This window comes from Stegostoma tigrinum, chromosome 8, assembly GCF_030684315.1.
Source record: "Stegostoma tigrinum isolate sSteTig4 chromosome 8, sSteTig4.hap1, whole genome shotgun sequence".
NCBI classification, from domain to species: Eukaryota; Metazoa; Chordata; class Chondrichthyes; order Orectolobiformes; family Stegostomatidae; genus Stegostoma; species Stegostoma tigrinum.
In genome coordinates this window covers 92,232,686-92,246,946 of record NC_081361.1, presented here as the reverse complement: position 1 = coordinate 92,246,946, position 14,261 = coordinate 92,232,686, and the positions used below count along the sequence as shown (strand labels likewise).

The 14,261-nt window shown below is 41.1% G+C and overlaps 1 protein-coding gene across 3 annotated transcripts in view; it reads left to right on the top strand.

Moving 5' to 3' along the window:
- The window catches only part of zzz3 (zinc finger, ZZ-type containing 3), an 88,684-nt gene extending 74,983 nt beyond the window's left edge, over positions 1 to 13,701 (top strand). For 2 of the 3 annotated variants that reach the window (XM_048539530.2, XM_048539531.2), the window contains exons 9-12: positions 1,923 to 2,078; positions 8,159 to 8,293; positions 9,970 to 10,070; positions 12,144 to 13,701. In XM_048539530.2, the coding sequence (XP_048395487.1) occupies positions 1,923 to 2,078; positions 8,159 to 8,293; positions 9,970 to 10,070; positions 12,144 to 12,288 (537 nt within the window). In that variant the 3' untranslated portion in view covers positions 12,289 to 13,701. Of the gene's footprint in view, positions 1 to 1,922; positions 2,079 to 2,172; positions 2,298 to 8,158; positions 8,294 to 9,969; positions 10,071 to 12,143 lie in introns of those variants that run through there. The other variant, XR_007248446.2, reaches the window with a different exon arrangement.
- The last annotated feature ends 560 nt before the right edge of the window (positions 13,702 to 14,261 follow it).

Genomic DNA, 14,261 nt, shown 5'->3' with positions numbered 1-14,261 from the left:
CCCAGGCTGTTACCACTGCATCACAAGAGCCCTTCTAATGCAATTATATACTTAAGGAGACTAAAAACTATACACATGACCCCAGATCAGGAGCAACATCCATTTGCAATAGATGCCAACATCCAATTTGGCTTATAAAACGCAAAAGAACTGCGGATGCTGTAAATCAGGAACAAAAACGGACGTTGCTGGAAAAGCTCAACAGATCTGGCAGCATCTGTGAAGAAAATACCAGAATTAACATTTCGAGTCTGGTGACCCTTCCTCAAAACACGCTGTGAGGGAAGGGTCCTCATGCGTTCTAGGAAGAGTCACCGGACCTGAAACATTAATTGTGATTTTTTTTCTTCACAGATGCTGTCAGACCTGCTGAGCTTTTCCAGCAAATCCTGTTTTTGTATCTAATTTGCCTTCTTCATCACTTCCTGTACTGTGAATTAACTTTTCTGATTCATCTATCAGGGCACCCACACCCCTCTGTTTTGGAGCACTGCAGTTTCTCTGCAATTATATTTATATTAAATCTTCACTATCAAAGTTATATTTTAGTCTCTTCATTGCCTATTTTTAACTTTTTTCCTTTGCACTTTAGTTCTATTTATGCTTTTAGTTCATTTGCTTTTGTTCAGTTCTCTTCTCTGCTTTTCACATAGTTATTTTTGTGTCATACATTTGTAAGTGCACTGTCTGTGGTCATGAGAACAATATTGTTTCCGTGTTGTTATTCCATTGCTTGTTAATATTAGTTTTGTAAAAGGAATATATAAAGCTGATAAAAATGTAGGAGTCTATTATTTTGCACACAGTAACCGGGTACTGATATGGATATAAAGGAGATGTATATTGCTCTGGTAAACATCACTGACATAGGACATGTTCTCTAATTATTTAGACCAATGGGCTTTGTGCACTTCATGATTATGTTATGTTTGGTTTGTACTGATTGAAATGCAATGTGTTGTTACAACAGTTACGTGCAATACTTCATTTTCAATCTTGTTACCAGTAGTTTTTAAGCCTTTTGTTATTCCCAGGAAGACCTTGGTTTAGTTACACTGTGTCAATCCTAGTACTCAAGGGCAGTCTTAGAGAAGTCCTGGAATAGCAGAGATAACAAAGTGTGGAGCTGGATGAACACAGCAGGCCAAGCAGCGCCTTAGGAGCACACTTTGTTATCTTGGATTCTCAGCATCTGCAGTTCCCATTATCTCTGGAATATTGGAGGCTTTTTTCAGATAGTACATTTTGCTTTTGAGTCGGGTGTAAAATGTTTCCCACAATTTAAGGATGGAATTATTCCCATGAACTCTTAAACAGTGCTACCAATAATAGATTATCAAGGCATTTGTTCATTCATTTGCTGTCACAATTGCATAACATAACAAAAGCGACTGCTCTTTAAAAGTAGTTAATTGACAGTGACATGCTTCTGGATATTCTGAGTATGTTGTAAAGCACCAATATAAATTCAAGTTTTCCATTCAGACAAATCTTCTAATATGATGTAACATAGAACATAGAACAGTACAGGCCCTTTGGCTCAAGATGTTGTGCCGAACTTTTACCCTAAACCTAAGGTCTATCTAAACTACATCCCCACCTTATATTTTCATCCTTATGCCTTTCTAATAGCCACTTCAATGCCCCTAATGAGGCCGACTCCACTACCCTCTCTGGCAATGCATTCCATGCCCCTACCACTGTGAAATATGCTGTGAAAGAGGTCAGAATTGGAAATACTCGGGTCAGTTGGCATCTGTGGAGGCAAGTTGATGTTTTGAGTGGGTTAGAGCTATAAGGGTGAAGACCTGAAAAACAGGTTGGCCTTTCCACAGGAACTGACTGATCTGATGAGCATTGCCTTTTGTGTTATTGAGGCTGCGTAACTGTGACTAAATTTATGGAGTTTTTCTCCCCTTCAGTCTTCAAGTAGGCGCCAGCACCCGCTCAACAAGCATCTTTTCCGGCCATCCACGTTCATGACATCACACGAGCCGCCCGTCTACATGGACGACGAAGACGACAGGAGCAGTTTCTACAGCAGTCAGCTTGATGCAGCTGCCGATGAGGAGGTCTCGGTGAGTTCCTTTTGAGGCCAGATGGCCCGGTATTTGTTGGTGTGGGCCATCTTGCACTGGGCCTTGTTCTTCAGACATTTCCCCTTTATCTCAGAAAACTGTTGTGCTGCTAAGTGGTGATAATGCGAGTACCTGAGACCTGGATGAGAGATGGGCCAACGGTGTATCTCCTTAACCAGTGAGATTTACACATAGAGAAAGAAACAGGAGCGACAGAAGGTGGGTAAATTACACAAAGCAAATTTCTGTGGATGATGGATATCTGAAATAAGAGCAACCAAATAAGAGAAAAACTTAGCAGATCAGGCAGCATCTGTGTAGAGAAAACAGAGTTGATGTTTAACCCAGTGGAAAATGTATGGGAGTGCAAAGGAGAAAGGTGTGTGAGAGCATTAGGCCAGGGGATATTACATTAAAAAAATCATGGCGCAACACTGACAAGAACTCGACTAAAGAGCATAAAACAAAGATTTTGTCTAAATATGGTGTGAATTGTTGCATAAAAACCATCTGAATGCAGCACTGTACGGTAAAGCAACAAGCTTCAGACCAACCCAACTAAACTGACTAAAGGGGGAAAGACTAAAAATACAGATCATGTTGGAGGTATGATCTGACATTGTTGAATTTAAATGTTAAGACCAGAAGGTTGTAGAGTTGGAAGATGTTCTTTGAGTCTGTGTTGAGCTTTGCGGGAGTACTGTCACTGGTCTCGGACAGAAAGGTCAACATGGGAACAAGTTGGAGCATTAAAATAACAAGCACCTGGAAGCTTGAGGTCATCCTTGCAAGCAGAATGGAGATTTTCAGCAAAGGGCTCTTCCAGTCTGCATTTGGGATGCACTGGCTGGGAGGATGTCAGAGCTGGGAAACCTCACAATCTTTGAGAAGGTACTTGGATGAGCCCTGGAAATGTCATACCATTCAAGGCTATGGGCCAAATGCCAGGAAGTGGGATTAATGCAAATAGATCAGTGCAGGCTAGACGGGCTTTAGAACCTCTTGTGTTTTTTTTTGACTGAGGGGTGTAAAAGCAGATTTGAAATAGGAAGAAAAGAATTTTGTGGGGTAGGGCAAGGCTGACGTAATGGATTGGTCTGGTGCTGTCTTGTTTCTGGCTCTTGGGAAGGAGACAGAAAGAGACTTTTGGGCTTGAGGGACCATGAGGTTGGCGGCAGTGGAGTGAAGGTGAACATAGGGATGATGCTAAGGAACATCCTGAGCACAATGGCTTAATGTTTGGTGGTGGGATCATAGTCTGGAGGGAGGTAAGAGGAAGTGTCATAGAGTTGGCATTTGACCTCTGCAAGACAGAGGTCTCTCACCTAGACAACAGCTGTACAATGTTTGTCAGTGGCTTAATGATGATGTCAAGCAGCATGTGATTCATGATTCAAGGAGCATCTCTTCCAGACTACTAATTACTGGATGGTGTACACGTTCACATGTAGATGTACCGCTTCTCAGTGTGCTGGTAAAAGGGTCTCGGGAGAGAGAGAGTGCTGCATGAGTTATGTTCCCTTGGTTTATGCCCAGTACATGTTGCATTTAAGTAATGGCTTCAAAACATGTTGCTTTTACCAATGGAAGTTTGTATTCTGTAGGATTTGTTTGTCGATGATTCACTCAGGCTGCATCAGTTATTGTGTCCTTTGGTCGTGTTGCTTTTCAAACCTACATAATTATCTATATTTAAATTTCAGTGGGGTAAAATTAACATTAAGTCAATTTCCTGATCGATTTGACCTTTTAGGATATTTCTGATTGTACATTATGAATTCGCTGTAAATATCTGTGGTTCAGTGGTGAGCATTTCTGCCTCACAGCACCAGGTGGGTTATAAGGGGATGGGACTGGGTGGGATGTCTGAGGGCTGGTGTGGACTTGTTGGGCCGAAGGGCCTGTCTCCACACTGGAGGGATTCTATGATGATTTATTCAACAGCTGTTTTGTCATAAATATAAAGCTTTTTTTTTAATTAAAATTAATTCATTCACAGGATGTGGATATTACTGGCTAGGCAAACATTAGTCTGGTTACCTTAGAGACGGTTGTTGTAAGCCATCTTGAATTGTTGTAATTTATCTGAGTGGATACACTGTGGAGTTGTTCGGCAGTTTGACGATTTTAACCCAATGATATTGTCCCACAGGATGTGGCTTGGAGGAGAGCCTTGTAATATTGCCACGGATGTGCTACCCTTAGGTAGAAGTAGTTCTGGGTTTTGAAGCTACTGTCAAAGGCTAACACTTCCTTAGGCCATAAATTAATTGGAGGTATTATTTACTCATTAGCACACAGTTGTGAAATAGTAAGATCGTAAGACGTAGGAGCAATAGGCCATTCAGCCCATCAAGTCTGCACTGCCGTTCAATGAGATCATGGCTGATCTGATAATCCACAACACTTTTCTGCCTTTTCCCCCATAACCGTTGGGTCACTTACTCTTAACCATCAGTCTCAGCCTTGAACAGCCTTCTGGTAAAGAATTCCTCATTTTCCCTACCCTCTGCAAGAGCAAACTCCTCCTCATCTCTGTCATAAATGAGTGTGACCCCTTATTCTGAGATATGTCCCCCAATCTTAAAAGTCTGTCACAAGGAGAAACAACTTCTTCACATTTACCCTGTCAGTCTCCTAAAAATCTTGTACATTTCAATAAGGAACCTGTTATCCTCCAATGAGTACAGACCCAATGTCCTAAACCTCTCCTCATTAGACAGTCCCTGTATATAAGAGGCCTTTAACTAAGCTAAAACAGTGAAAATTGTTCACTGTACTCTAGGTATGGTCTTACTCATACCTTGTATATTATTAGCAAAACCTTTCTATCTTTATATAATGCTTTCCCTTTTGTGACATAGATCAATATTCCTTCCCTATTACCTGCTAAACCTTGATGCTGGCTATTTTTGATTTACACATGAAGACTCCGAAATCTGTCTGTTCTGTATCTTTCTGCAGTCTTTCTGCATTTAAATAATGTTTAGCTCCTTGATTCTTCCTGCCAAAGTGCATAACCTCACATTTTCCGGCATCATATTCCATCTGCCAAGTCACTGCGCACTCTATATCCCTCTCCAGGCTCCTAGTAGCAAATCCACCACTTGCTTTCCCACCTATTTTTGTATTTTGTGCAAACTTGGCTACAGTATGTTCACTTTGCTCATCAAGTCATTAATGTATATTGTAAATAATTGATCCCTGTAACACTTCACTACTTACAGTTTGCCATCCTGAAAGTGCACCTTTTTTCCCCCAGCCGTCTGACTTCTCTTAGTTAGGCAACCCTCTATCTATACTACTGTACTACCATCCAATAACATGGGCTCTTGTCTTGTTAAGTACCTAACACGTGATACCTTTATCAAGCACTTACTGAACATGCAAACATATTACAACCACTGCTTCTCCTGCATGTTACCTCCTCAAAGAATTCTAATAAATTTATCAGTCATGATTTCCCCTTGTGAACCCATGCTGACTCTGCTTGATTAAGTTATGTACTTCAACATTTTGCCAGTTACATGAAGCTAACTGGCCTATTATTACAGCTGGTAGCAGTAAGGTAGAATGGATCTCAATTTCAATACCATGAAGATGAGGGGAGAGGGAAGTGAACCTACAATGTCTATAAGGACAGAAATAAAAGCAAGGGTTGACTTTATGCTCCCAATTGTACCCTTTGCTAAGATCTTCACTGAACTCTTACATCAACGCCATTTTCTTGCCCTTTTGATTCCTTTGGTGCCCTATTAATTTCTGCCTTAAATATTGAGTGAGGTACCACAGGTCATTGGACAGAGTAGTTCAACGATTGACAACCCTCTGAATGAAAACTTTTCTCCTTTTCTCAGTCCATGATGAGTGACCGTTATCTTGAGCCGAGACCACGAGATCGCGACTCAGTGGGAAAAGGGCAAACAGTTTCTCAGCAAGCCCTCTGTCAAGACCTTCATGAATTTCAGACATTGCAATGAAATTGGCCCTTATTCCCTAAACACCAGAGATTATATACCCATTCAGTTTGGCCACCCCTCATTAGGCAGCCCCCTCATTCCTGAATACAAGCAAAGATTTTTGTATCCACTCCCAAAACAGTAATTGCAGCAAATCTTCCTTATTCTTCAGCTGTAGTGTCCTTGCTCTCAAGGTTAATTTCCTTGCTATTTAATTGCTATACCTACAAATTAACTGTGATGTACGCATTGGGCCCTCAGATCCTTCCTTCTGAATGTCAGCATCTTCTGATTTCTCAACATTATTTTGAAAATAAATCTGCTTCATTTTCATCATAATGTACTCCACCTACTAGAACATAGAACAGCACAGCACAGTTCAGGCCCTTTGGCTCACGATGTTGTGCCGAACTTCTACCCGAAACCTAACGTCTATCTAACCTCCACTGCTACCTTATACGGTCATCCATATGCCCATCTAATAGCCACTTAAATGCCCCTAATGAGGCTGACTCCACTACCCTCTCCGGCAATGTGTTCCACACCCTTACCACTCTAGTTTCTTGATCAGCAACTTTTCGGCCTGTATCCTTTTATAGTCTTAAGCTGAAAGATTATCACCCGTTGAGATTTGTGTTCAGAGCTGGGAATGAATGACAAAAGTTTAGTTGAGCCCTTTTACCTTTCAGATATAGATTTTCTCTCGCTCTCTCGCACTCACGCTCTCGCTGTCTCTCTCCGAATGTGATCTAACTGCTGCCTTTAATCAGTTTGCCATTACTCCATTGTTCTTACTCTGTGCTCTATTTATAGAATATTGGCTGTTTTTCTGCCAAGTTCTTTCTGTCTAAAACTAATAATGTGAGAGTAGGAGGCTTCACTTATCTAACTGCAGCTGCACTCAGTTTGTGAATATTTTGTTTCTGTTTCTGTGAAGAATGTTCCAGATAATCATCCTCGGCATTTAAGTGCTGTGATCGCTTTGATTTCAGAGCTGCTCCTGTTTCATTGAATTTCCTGAGAGTCAGTTGTCAGAACAAAGTAGGTAATTCTTTGATATCATTCGCTTTGGTCCAGCCTGCCTAGCATTTAAGTTCGCGTTGCCTGTTGTACATCAGGATTGAAAATAAGCTGCGATGACCTTCAGTTTTCCTTCAGTCTTTTGTAAAATGTTTTCAAATATAACTGCAAAGCAGTTGTATTCAAGTACTGTAATACCCAGATGCAGCGACTTATATTCTTAAAGACTGAAAGCTTTGGATGTATGGAAGTGAATGATCAGTTCCATATATTGTAACACCCAACACCCCATCACTTTAGATCCTGTGGAGTTTCAAATTGTCAAACCCCAGCCACCGCTGACCTTTTCCTCTGATTTATTCCTATTGTGTCTTCCCTGTGAGATGAAATATAATTCCATTTGTATCTGCAGCTGTCAGTTATCTCCAGCAAACAGTCATTCTTTCAGCCTGACTCGAACCGTGATTATTGGTAGGCTGTTGAACTGCAGAAGCATCACAGCAGACCCTTACCTGAGTTTCTCTCGCTATCGCTTTTCAGTTTGGGAACAAAGGACCGCGTTCAGGAGAGATGAGCCCCATTTTTTTTGCTTGCATAACTTGTCATTTCCCACCTCGACTTATATTAATGCACTTCTGTGGTCATCTTGGAAATTCTGATGGACTCCTGGGGTCACGCAGCAAACACTGACACATTCGTGAGGGGAGGGTGGGGTTCACCCTGGAAAATGCTGAGACGCTCCCAGTGTTAAGTGTTACTGACGTTGCACCCATTTAGATGACCATTCCATTGCATAACTTCTTTGAGCTTTCTCGATGGAGAGACTTGCTTAAATCTGTCCTTGTGCGTATATTCAGTGCTAAGCACAGGTTAGTATTAGCACAAGCAGTGGAGTGTGTTCTGAGTTGTGTAGTGTGTATCGGCATCAGTTGTTCCCAGGTCACATGTTGTATGTTTAAGTAATTTAGTGATGCCTGTAGCCGAACTCAAGAACTGGGCACAGCCCCTCCTTCCTACACTGACCCTGTGTAAGAAAATAGTTATTAGATATCCTGGTAAATCTTTTCTGACATCAAGAGCAAACTGTTTTCTCTCCTCCAGGATGACGAAAGCATTCCACCTTCATATCGCCACACAGCGGAATACAAAGAAATGATGAGCTTGAAGAAACTGAAGAAGCAGAAGCTGGAGATGATGCAGGCAGAGAGTAGTTTTGTACAGCACATCGGGTTTAAGGTGGGTAACGATTTCTGGGGACATTGGAATAAAGCCTGCATTTGAACCCCTCCCAGCCTATGTGAATGTGGAAAAATGGCAGAGCTGTTTGCTGTATTGTGTTATTTGGTGAACATCAGGACTGTACTAATATCAAATTGAAAAGAAAGGAAAAGTGTAGCAAAGATTAGTGAAAAACAGAGAAACGGTTAAGTTTTAAAAGCCAGCAGAAGATGACTACAATAAATTAGCAAATAATTTGAGGGTAAACTAGGCTGCGTAATTGTTTCTTTAAGTAATTGAAAAGGAATAAAGAGACCAAAGTGATCATAGGCTCCTTAGAAAATGATGCTGGGGAACCAGGAAATTGTAGAGGAATTGAGTAACTACATCACTCTTCACGATCGAGGACCTGAATAGCATTCAAAAATACAAAGCAAATAAGCAAAAAGTGGGAAAGAAGTATAGGGCTGAAGGGATCAAAGGGTATGGGAAGAAAGCAGGAATGGGGTACTGTGTTGGGTGATCAGCCACAATCATATTGATTGGCAGAACAGGCTTGATAAGTCAAATGGCCTCCTCCTCCTCCTCCTACTGCTATTTTCTAAATGTTGTAACTATCACCAGAAAAAAAAAGGGAATTAGTGGAGCTAAAGGACATGATGGTTTGCACCCTAGGATATTAAAGCAAATAGTTATAGAGGTAGTGGAAGCATTGATAATAATTTGCCAAGAGTTCTCTGGAAAACGTCCTATACGATTAGGAAAACATTGGAAGTAACTTCCCTATTCAAAGCATGAAGAAGGCCAAAATGACAGGTAATTGTAGGCCAGTTAGCTTAACATCTGAAATTGGGAACATGTTGGAGACTTAATAAAGGATGTAATGTCAGTGCATTTTGAAATACTTAATCAAGCAGACTCAGCACGGCTTCGTAAAGGGGAAATTATTCCTGACAAATTTATTCAAATTCTTTGAGGAGGTAGCAAGCAGGTTAGTTGAAAGGGAACCAGTAGATGAAGTGTATTTGGATTTCCAGGAGACGTTTGATAAGGTACCACACTTTGGGCTGCTTAAAAATATAAAAATCCATGGTGTTATGAGTTTATTAGCCTGGATAAAAGATTGGCTGATTATTAGATGAGTGTTGGATAAAGGTGACATTTTCAGATGGAAACCTGTAACTAATAGAGTGCTACAGGAATCAGTGTTGGGGGCCACAATTGTTTACAATACACAATATGACTTGGATTAAGGAAATGAACAAATAAGGATATTCAAGACATTTTAATCAGTAAGGGAGTCGAGGGGTATGGAGAAAAGGCAGGAAAGTGGGGTTCAGGTTTATCAGATCAACCAAGATCTCATTGAATGACAGGGCAGACTCGATAAACCGAGTGGTCCATTTTCTGTCTCATGCCTTAAGGCCTTACACTCTAGCAGCAACAGACTGATTATATGATGCTTTGTGGCCATGAGGTAGTCTTGTCAGAATGGCTTTTTCTAAGTAAATTCAGTACTGTGCAGTGGTATTCCCATCAGATCTAATTTAGTTGGTTAAAATACTTCTTTGCAGAGTGGAAAGCACTGGTAAATTTCATACACGGGTCAGAAGCAAACATTTAAGTTATTTGTTAAAATAATTGAGAAAGAAGGCAATTCTGTTGACCTTTGCTCCTGTCTTTTTAATTAATAGTGTGATAACTGCGGCACAGAACCAATTCTTGGATTACGGTGGCATTGCCAAGATTGTCCACCAGACAGTTCAGTTGATTTCTGTGACAGTTGTTCAGACTGGTAAGTTACCACAGTTTGTAAAATCTTAGTTGTTCACGTGCATGCACCTTCAAGTTACATAATTTATTTTAAAAAGATTCATTAATGGGCTGGGACAACATCTATGCTGATTCTGAATTGCCTTTGGGAGGGTGGTGATGAACCACCTCACTCCATGAGGTGTATGTTCACCCATAGTGCTGTTCGGGAGGGTACCCCAGGAATTTGACCAAGTGACAGTGAAGGAACAGCAGTGTGATTCCCAAGCCAGGATCTCTTATAGCTAGGAGAGCACCATTACATTTATAGCCCTTATCTTTCTAGGTGTTCATGGTGGTGGATGCTGCCGAAGGAGCTTTGGTTGCACTGCACAGTTAGTGTACACCGCTGCAGCCATCTGTCGATGGTGAAGGGCGTGAATGTTCAAGCTGGTGGGTAGGGTGCCATTCAAGTGGGCTGCTTTGCCTAGGATGGTATCAAACTTGCCAAGTTTTGTTGAAGCTGCACTCATCCACGTTTATGGAAAATACTCTGCGCTGCAGCGTTGTCGAAGGCGATGGGCCAAGTGTTGGAAAATTGGATCAGAACTGCTAGGCACTGACTTGATGGACCAAAGGACCTTTTGCTATGTTGTAGACCTCTTTGACTGTGGGCTTTTGGGGATTTGCCTCAAATTCCAGCTTCCGAGCATCTCTTTTAATCATGATAGTTAAATGGCAGGTTCAGTTCAGTTTCTAGTCCATGGTAACCTCAGGCAGTCTCCGTGACAGCAATGCTATTGAATGGTGAGCAGACTGTCATGTATTATAATGTGTGAGAGTAATGTGCTCAAAATACATAGAGGTCAATGATCTGACAAAGAGGATGAAAACTGAGTTACAAATTTAAATAAATTTGTTTCTTTACTACATGGTGTGAGTGTTCCTAGAATTTTGAATGTCCCTTGCTTTGCCCTTTACCATGATAGTCTGTGACCTTAATGATGGGTTTGGGTAAATGACACTTTGTAAGAGATTTTGACAAAATGTCTGTGAAATATCAATCAGTCTCTTCTCCATCAAGTACAGGCAGAACTGCCTCCTGCTTTCATCACCTACTTTTTCCTGTCCCCAACTTTCAAAAGTTATTTTCTGTTACCTATATTTATTTAGTTAGCTGTTTTAGATGGCTCTCAGTCATTTGCATTCCATAGTGCAGTGTAAAATTGTATTCCAAGGTATGCCTTCAAAATTTGCAACTTTAATGGTAAAGTTGCGTGATTTGGACAAAATGTTTCTGGGATTCACACGCACAGCGTAATGTGAGCATCGATCAATAATCTTACAAAGAGTTTTCTAAAGATGGGAGAAATGTTTTGCTGTAACTTCTGAAGATGGGTGCACCTAGTGTCATGCTAGCTTTGCACAGAGGGCACTGAGTAATCAGGAAAACAACTGCTAGTCTCTGAGGCCAAGTTATGTTGAAAGAAAGGCACTGGTCAGTCACCGGCAGCTGCTTGTTGTCTTCAATGCCGAATTCCATTTAGGCGTTTTTAAGAGCTTAGTTGGAGGACTGGTTCCAGAAATTTGACTTGTATTCACTTGAATGTAGAAGATTGAAGGCAATGTGATCGAGCTGTTTAAAATGCTAAAGATTCCAAAGAATTGACGCAGAGGGAAAATCACTTGGTACTTTTTCAGAAAACGGAAATGGATATTTCAAATCCTCATCGCTCAAAAGGACCCGGGTGCCTTTGGTCAGTTGGTCCTGCCAAAATTGAGGGAGACCTTTTGAGAGGCAAGAATTTCAAGGGTTATGGAGTAAGGAACTGTGGAATAACAGTGAGATTTCCAAAGCTGTGTACAGAAATGAATGAAAATTGTGAGCAGACGTAAGAAATATTTATCCCCAAGGAGTTGTAAAAAGCTTGAGTTAGGTGACATGCTGGTACTCCTGCTGTGTTTGGTTGTGGGCATGTCTCCTCAAGTATGTACTGACCGTGGCAGTTATTGTATGTACTTTAGAAGCAATTGGAGTTGACATGTCTGAAGTTCAATTCAAATCTCACTAAGTTGTTTCGTTTTCTTTATTTTGTTTGTTCTTCTATTTATTTAGCCTGTACGAAACGGAGACTCACAAAGCTGACCACCAGCTGGACCCTGTCTACAAAGTTGAGACATTTCTGGACAGAGATTACTGCATGTCTCAGGACACCAGTTACAACTACCTTGATCCAAACTACTTCCCAGCAAACAGATGACACAAAGGGCGTAGTTGGGGAGGAAGAAAAAAAATCAGACTCCCAGAGGGAGTTGACTCTCTGCTCTTCAGTGCATTGCAAAATCAGGCTCCATTCATTGATTCCTTGCACAGATCGAAAGCATCCTGCTGCTGTTCCAAAAAAAAATTGGTGTCCGCAGGTGATTGCTTCAGTGGGTCCCCTCATCGACTATGACCCTGAGCTGCCTGCGGCCCTTTACAAGTCATTCAACAGCAGGTGAACATTCCTAACATACAATGGGTTTCCTTGAGTTGCCTTCCACGCACTCTCCTCTGTGTTTGTCTGTCTCATGCTGTCTCTCGCTCAGACTTCTGTTCACATCTGTTGATGGAAATGGAGGAGGAAGGGAAGGCAAAGCAGTTGCAAACTGCACAGGCCCAGTTACTTAATTCCAAAGGCAAGATCAGTTTCTGTGACAAAGACTATACTCTTAACCATAATATGATGTAGATAAATGTCTGTGTAGACAAGTATTTATGGAACCACGATACATTAAAAATTTCCTATTATGTTGTGTAGTGTGTAGTCCTAGTGCCAGGAAAGGGAGCTACCTTTTGTTGTTGGAAAGAAAGTCCTAGGTTTTACACAAGAGAAAGTTGAATTTAACAAACTAGTAAAGTTGACCGTAGAGATGCTGGACCTGGTTAAGATCCTGAGCATTGAACTTGCCTAAAATAATCAGCTGCTTACTCCCGAAAGGCCTCATGCCTTCTCAGCCCTTCCCCTGAGCAACTGCGAAGCACTACGTGAGGCAAAGAATGCCAGGGCAATAGTGAAGAAATGTGGATGTGTTTTCCCTTCACACCCAATGTCATGTCTCTTGCAACCAGCCTCCGCCTTCTCCCCTGCCCAACAAAACAAAACTGCACGGAAGAAGTTTGAAACAAGTGAGTTGTCAGTGAAAGTGTTTTTTTAGATGTAATGTGATATAAAACGACTATGTAATGTGTACTAAAATATGGTGAAAAAAGTACAGTGGTAGCAACAGTGTACATCACTTTATATAAACACACCTCCACCAACTTCAGAATCAAATAGAGCCCTCCTGTCACTACCCCTTAAAATGGGAGTTGTCCCCACAACACATTAACAAAACTGCCTGTTAAAGATAATCAAGTATTATAATGAATTCCCTCTTTTGTAGTCTGCACAAAAGCTCCAATTGCTGAAAGATTGTATTTTTACTATGTATTTAAATGATTGATTGATACTAGTCAGCAGTGAGCACTGGGTTCAGCTGCAAACTTTTATACTAGTAGTTGTGCATTGATTAGAACATTTTTGTACGGTTTCAGTTTCTGGCCTCATATCTGTGTGTATGCAATATGTTCTTATACAGATCTGTACAACTGTCAGGAGAGCTGTGATAAATAAAAAAAACACATGGAACTAGTCTCCTTGTATTACAGTCCCTCTCTTCAGCTAACGGACTTAGCACCTAATTAGATTACCTGTTGTAAATCAGCAGATTTATATTGGCTAGGTGTCCATTGCAATAAAAATCACTCGTGATTTTTCATGCTCCAAACCGAATGGAAAAATTATCTTTTATTTGCTTTGACTGTGAGGAGAATATGCTTTTATATAAGTGGTCTGTCCTATCTCTGCACTCCCATATGATGCAATACTCTGAAACTTGAGCACTGAGCGTCTGAAGGTAAATGGAGCAGCCACTTTAGGCCATCAGCCTTCCACCAGCAAGCAGCAGTCAGAAGGTTGAGAATTCGAGCCCAGCTCCAGAGTGTTTCATTTGTTCATGGGATTTGCGCTGTGCTGACAAAGATGCATTACCCATCCTTAATTGCTCATAAGCTGACCATGAACAGTCTGTGAAATTGAATTGACCTGCAGTTTGTTGCAGTTGACCTGAAAAATTGGGGAGGCAATGGCCTTAGTGGTATTATCACTGGGCTATTAACCCAGAAACCCGGAATGTGTTCTGACCCAGGTTG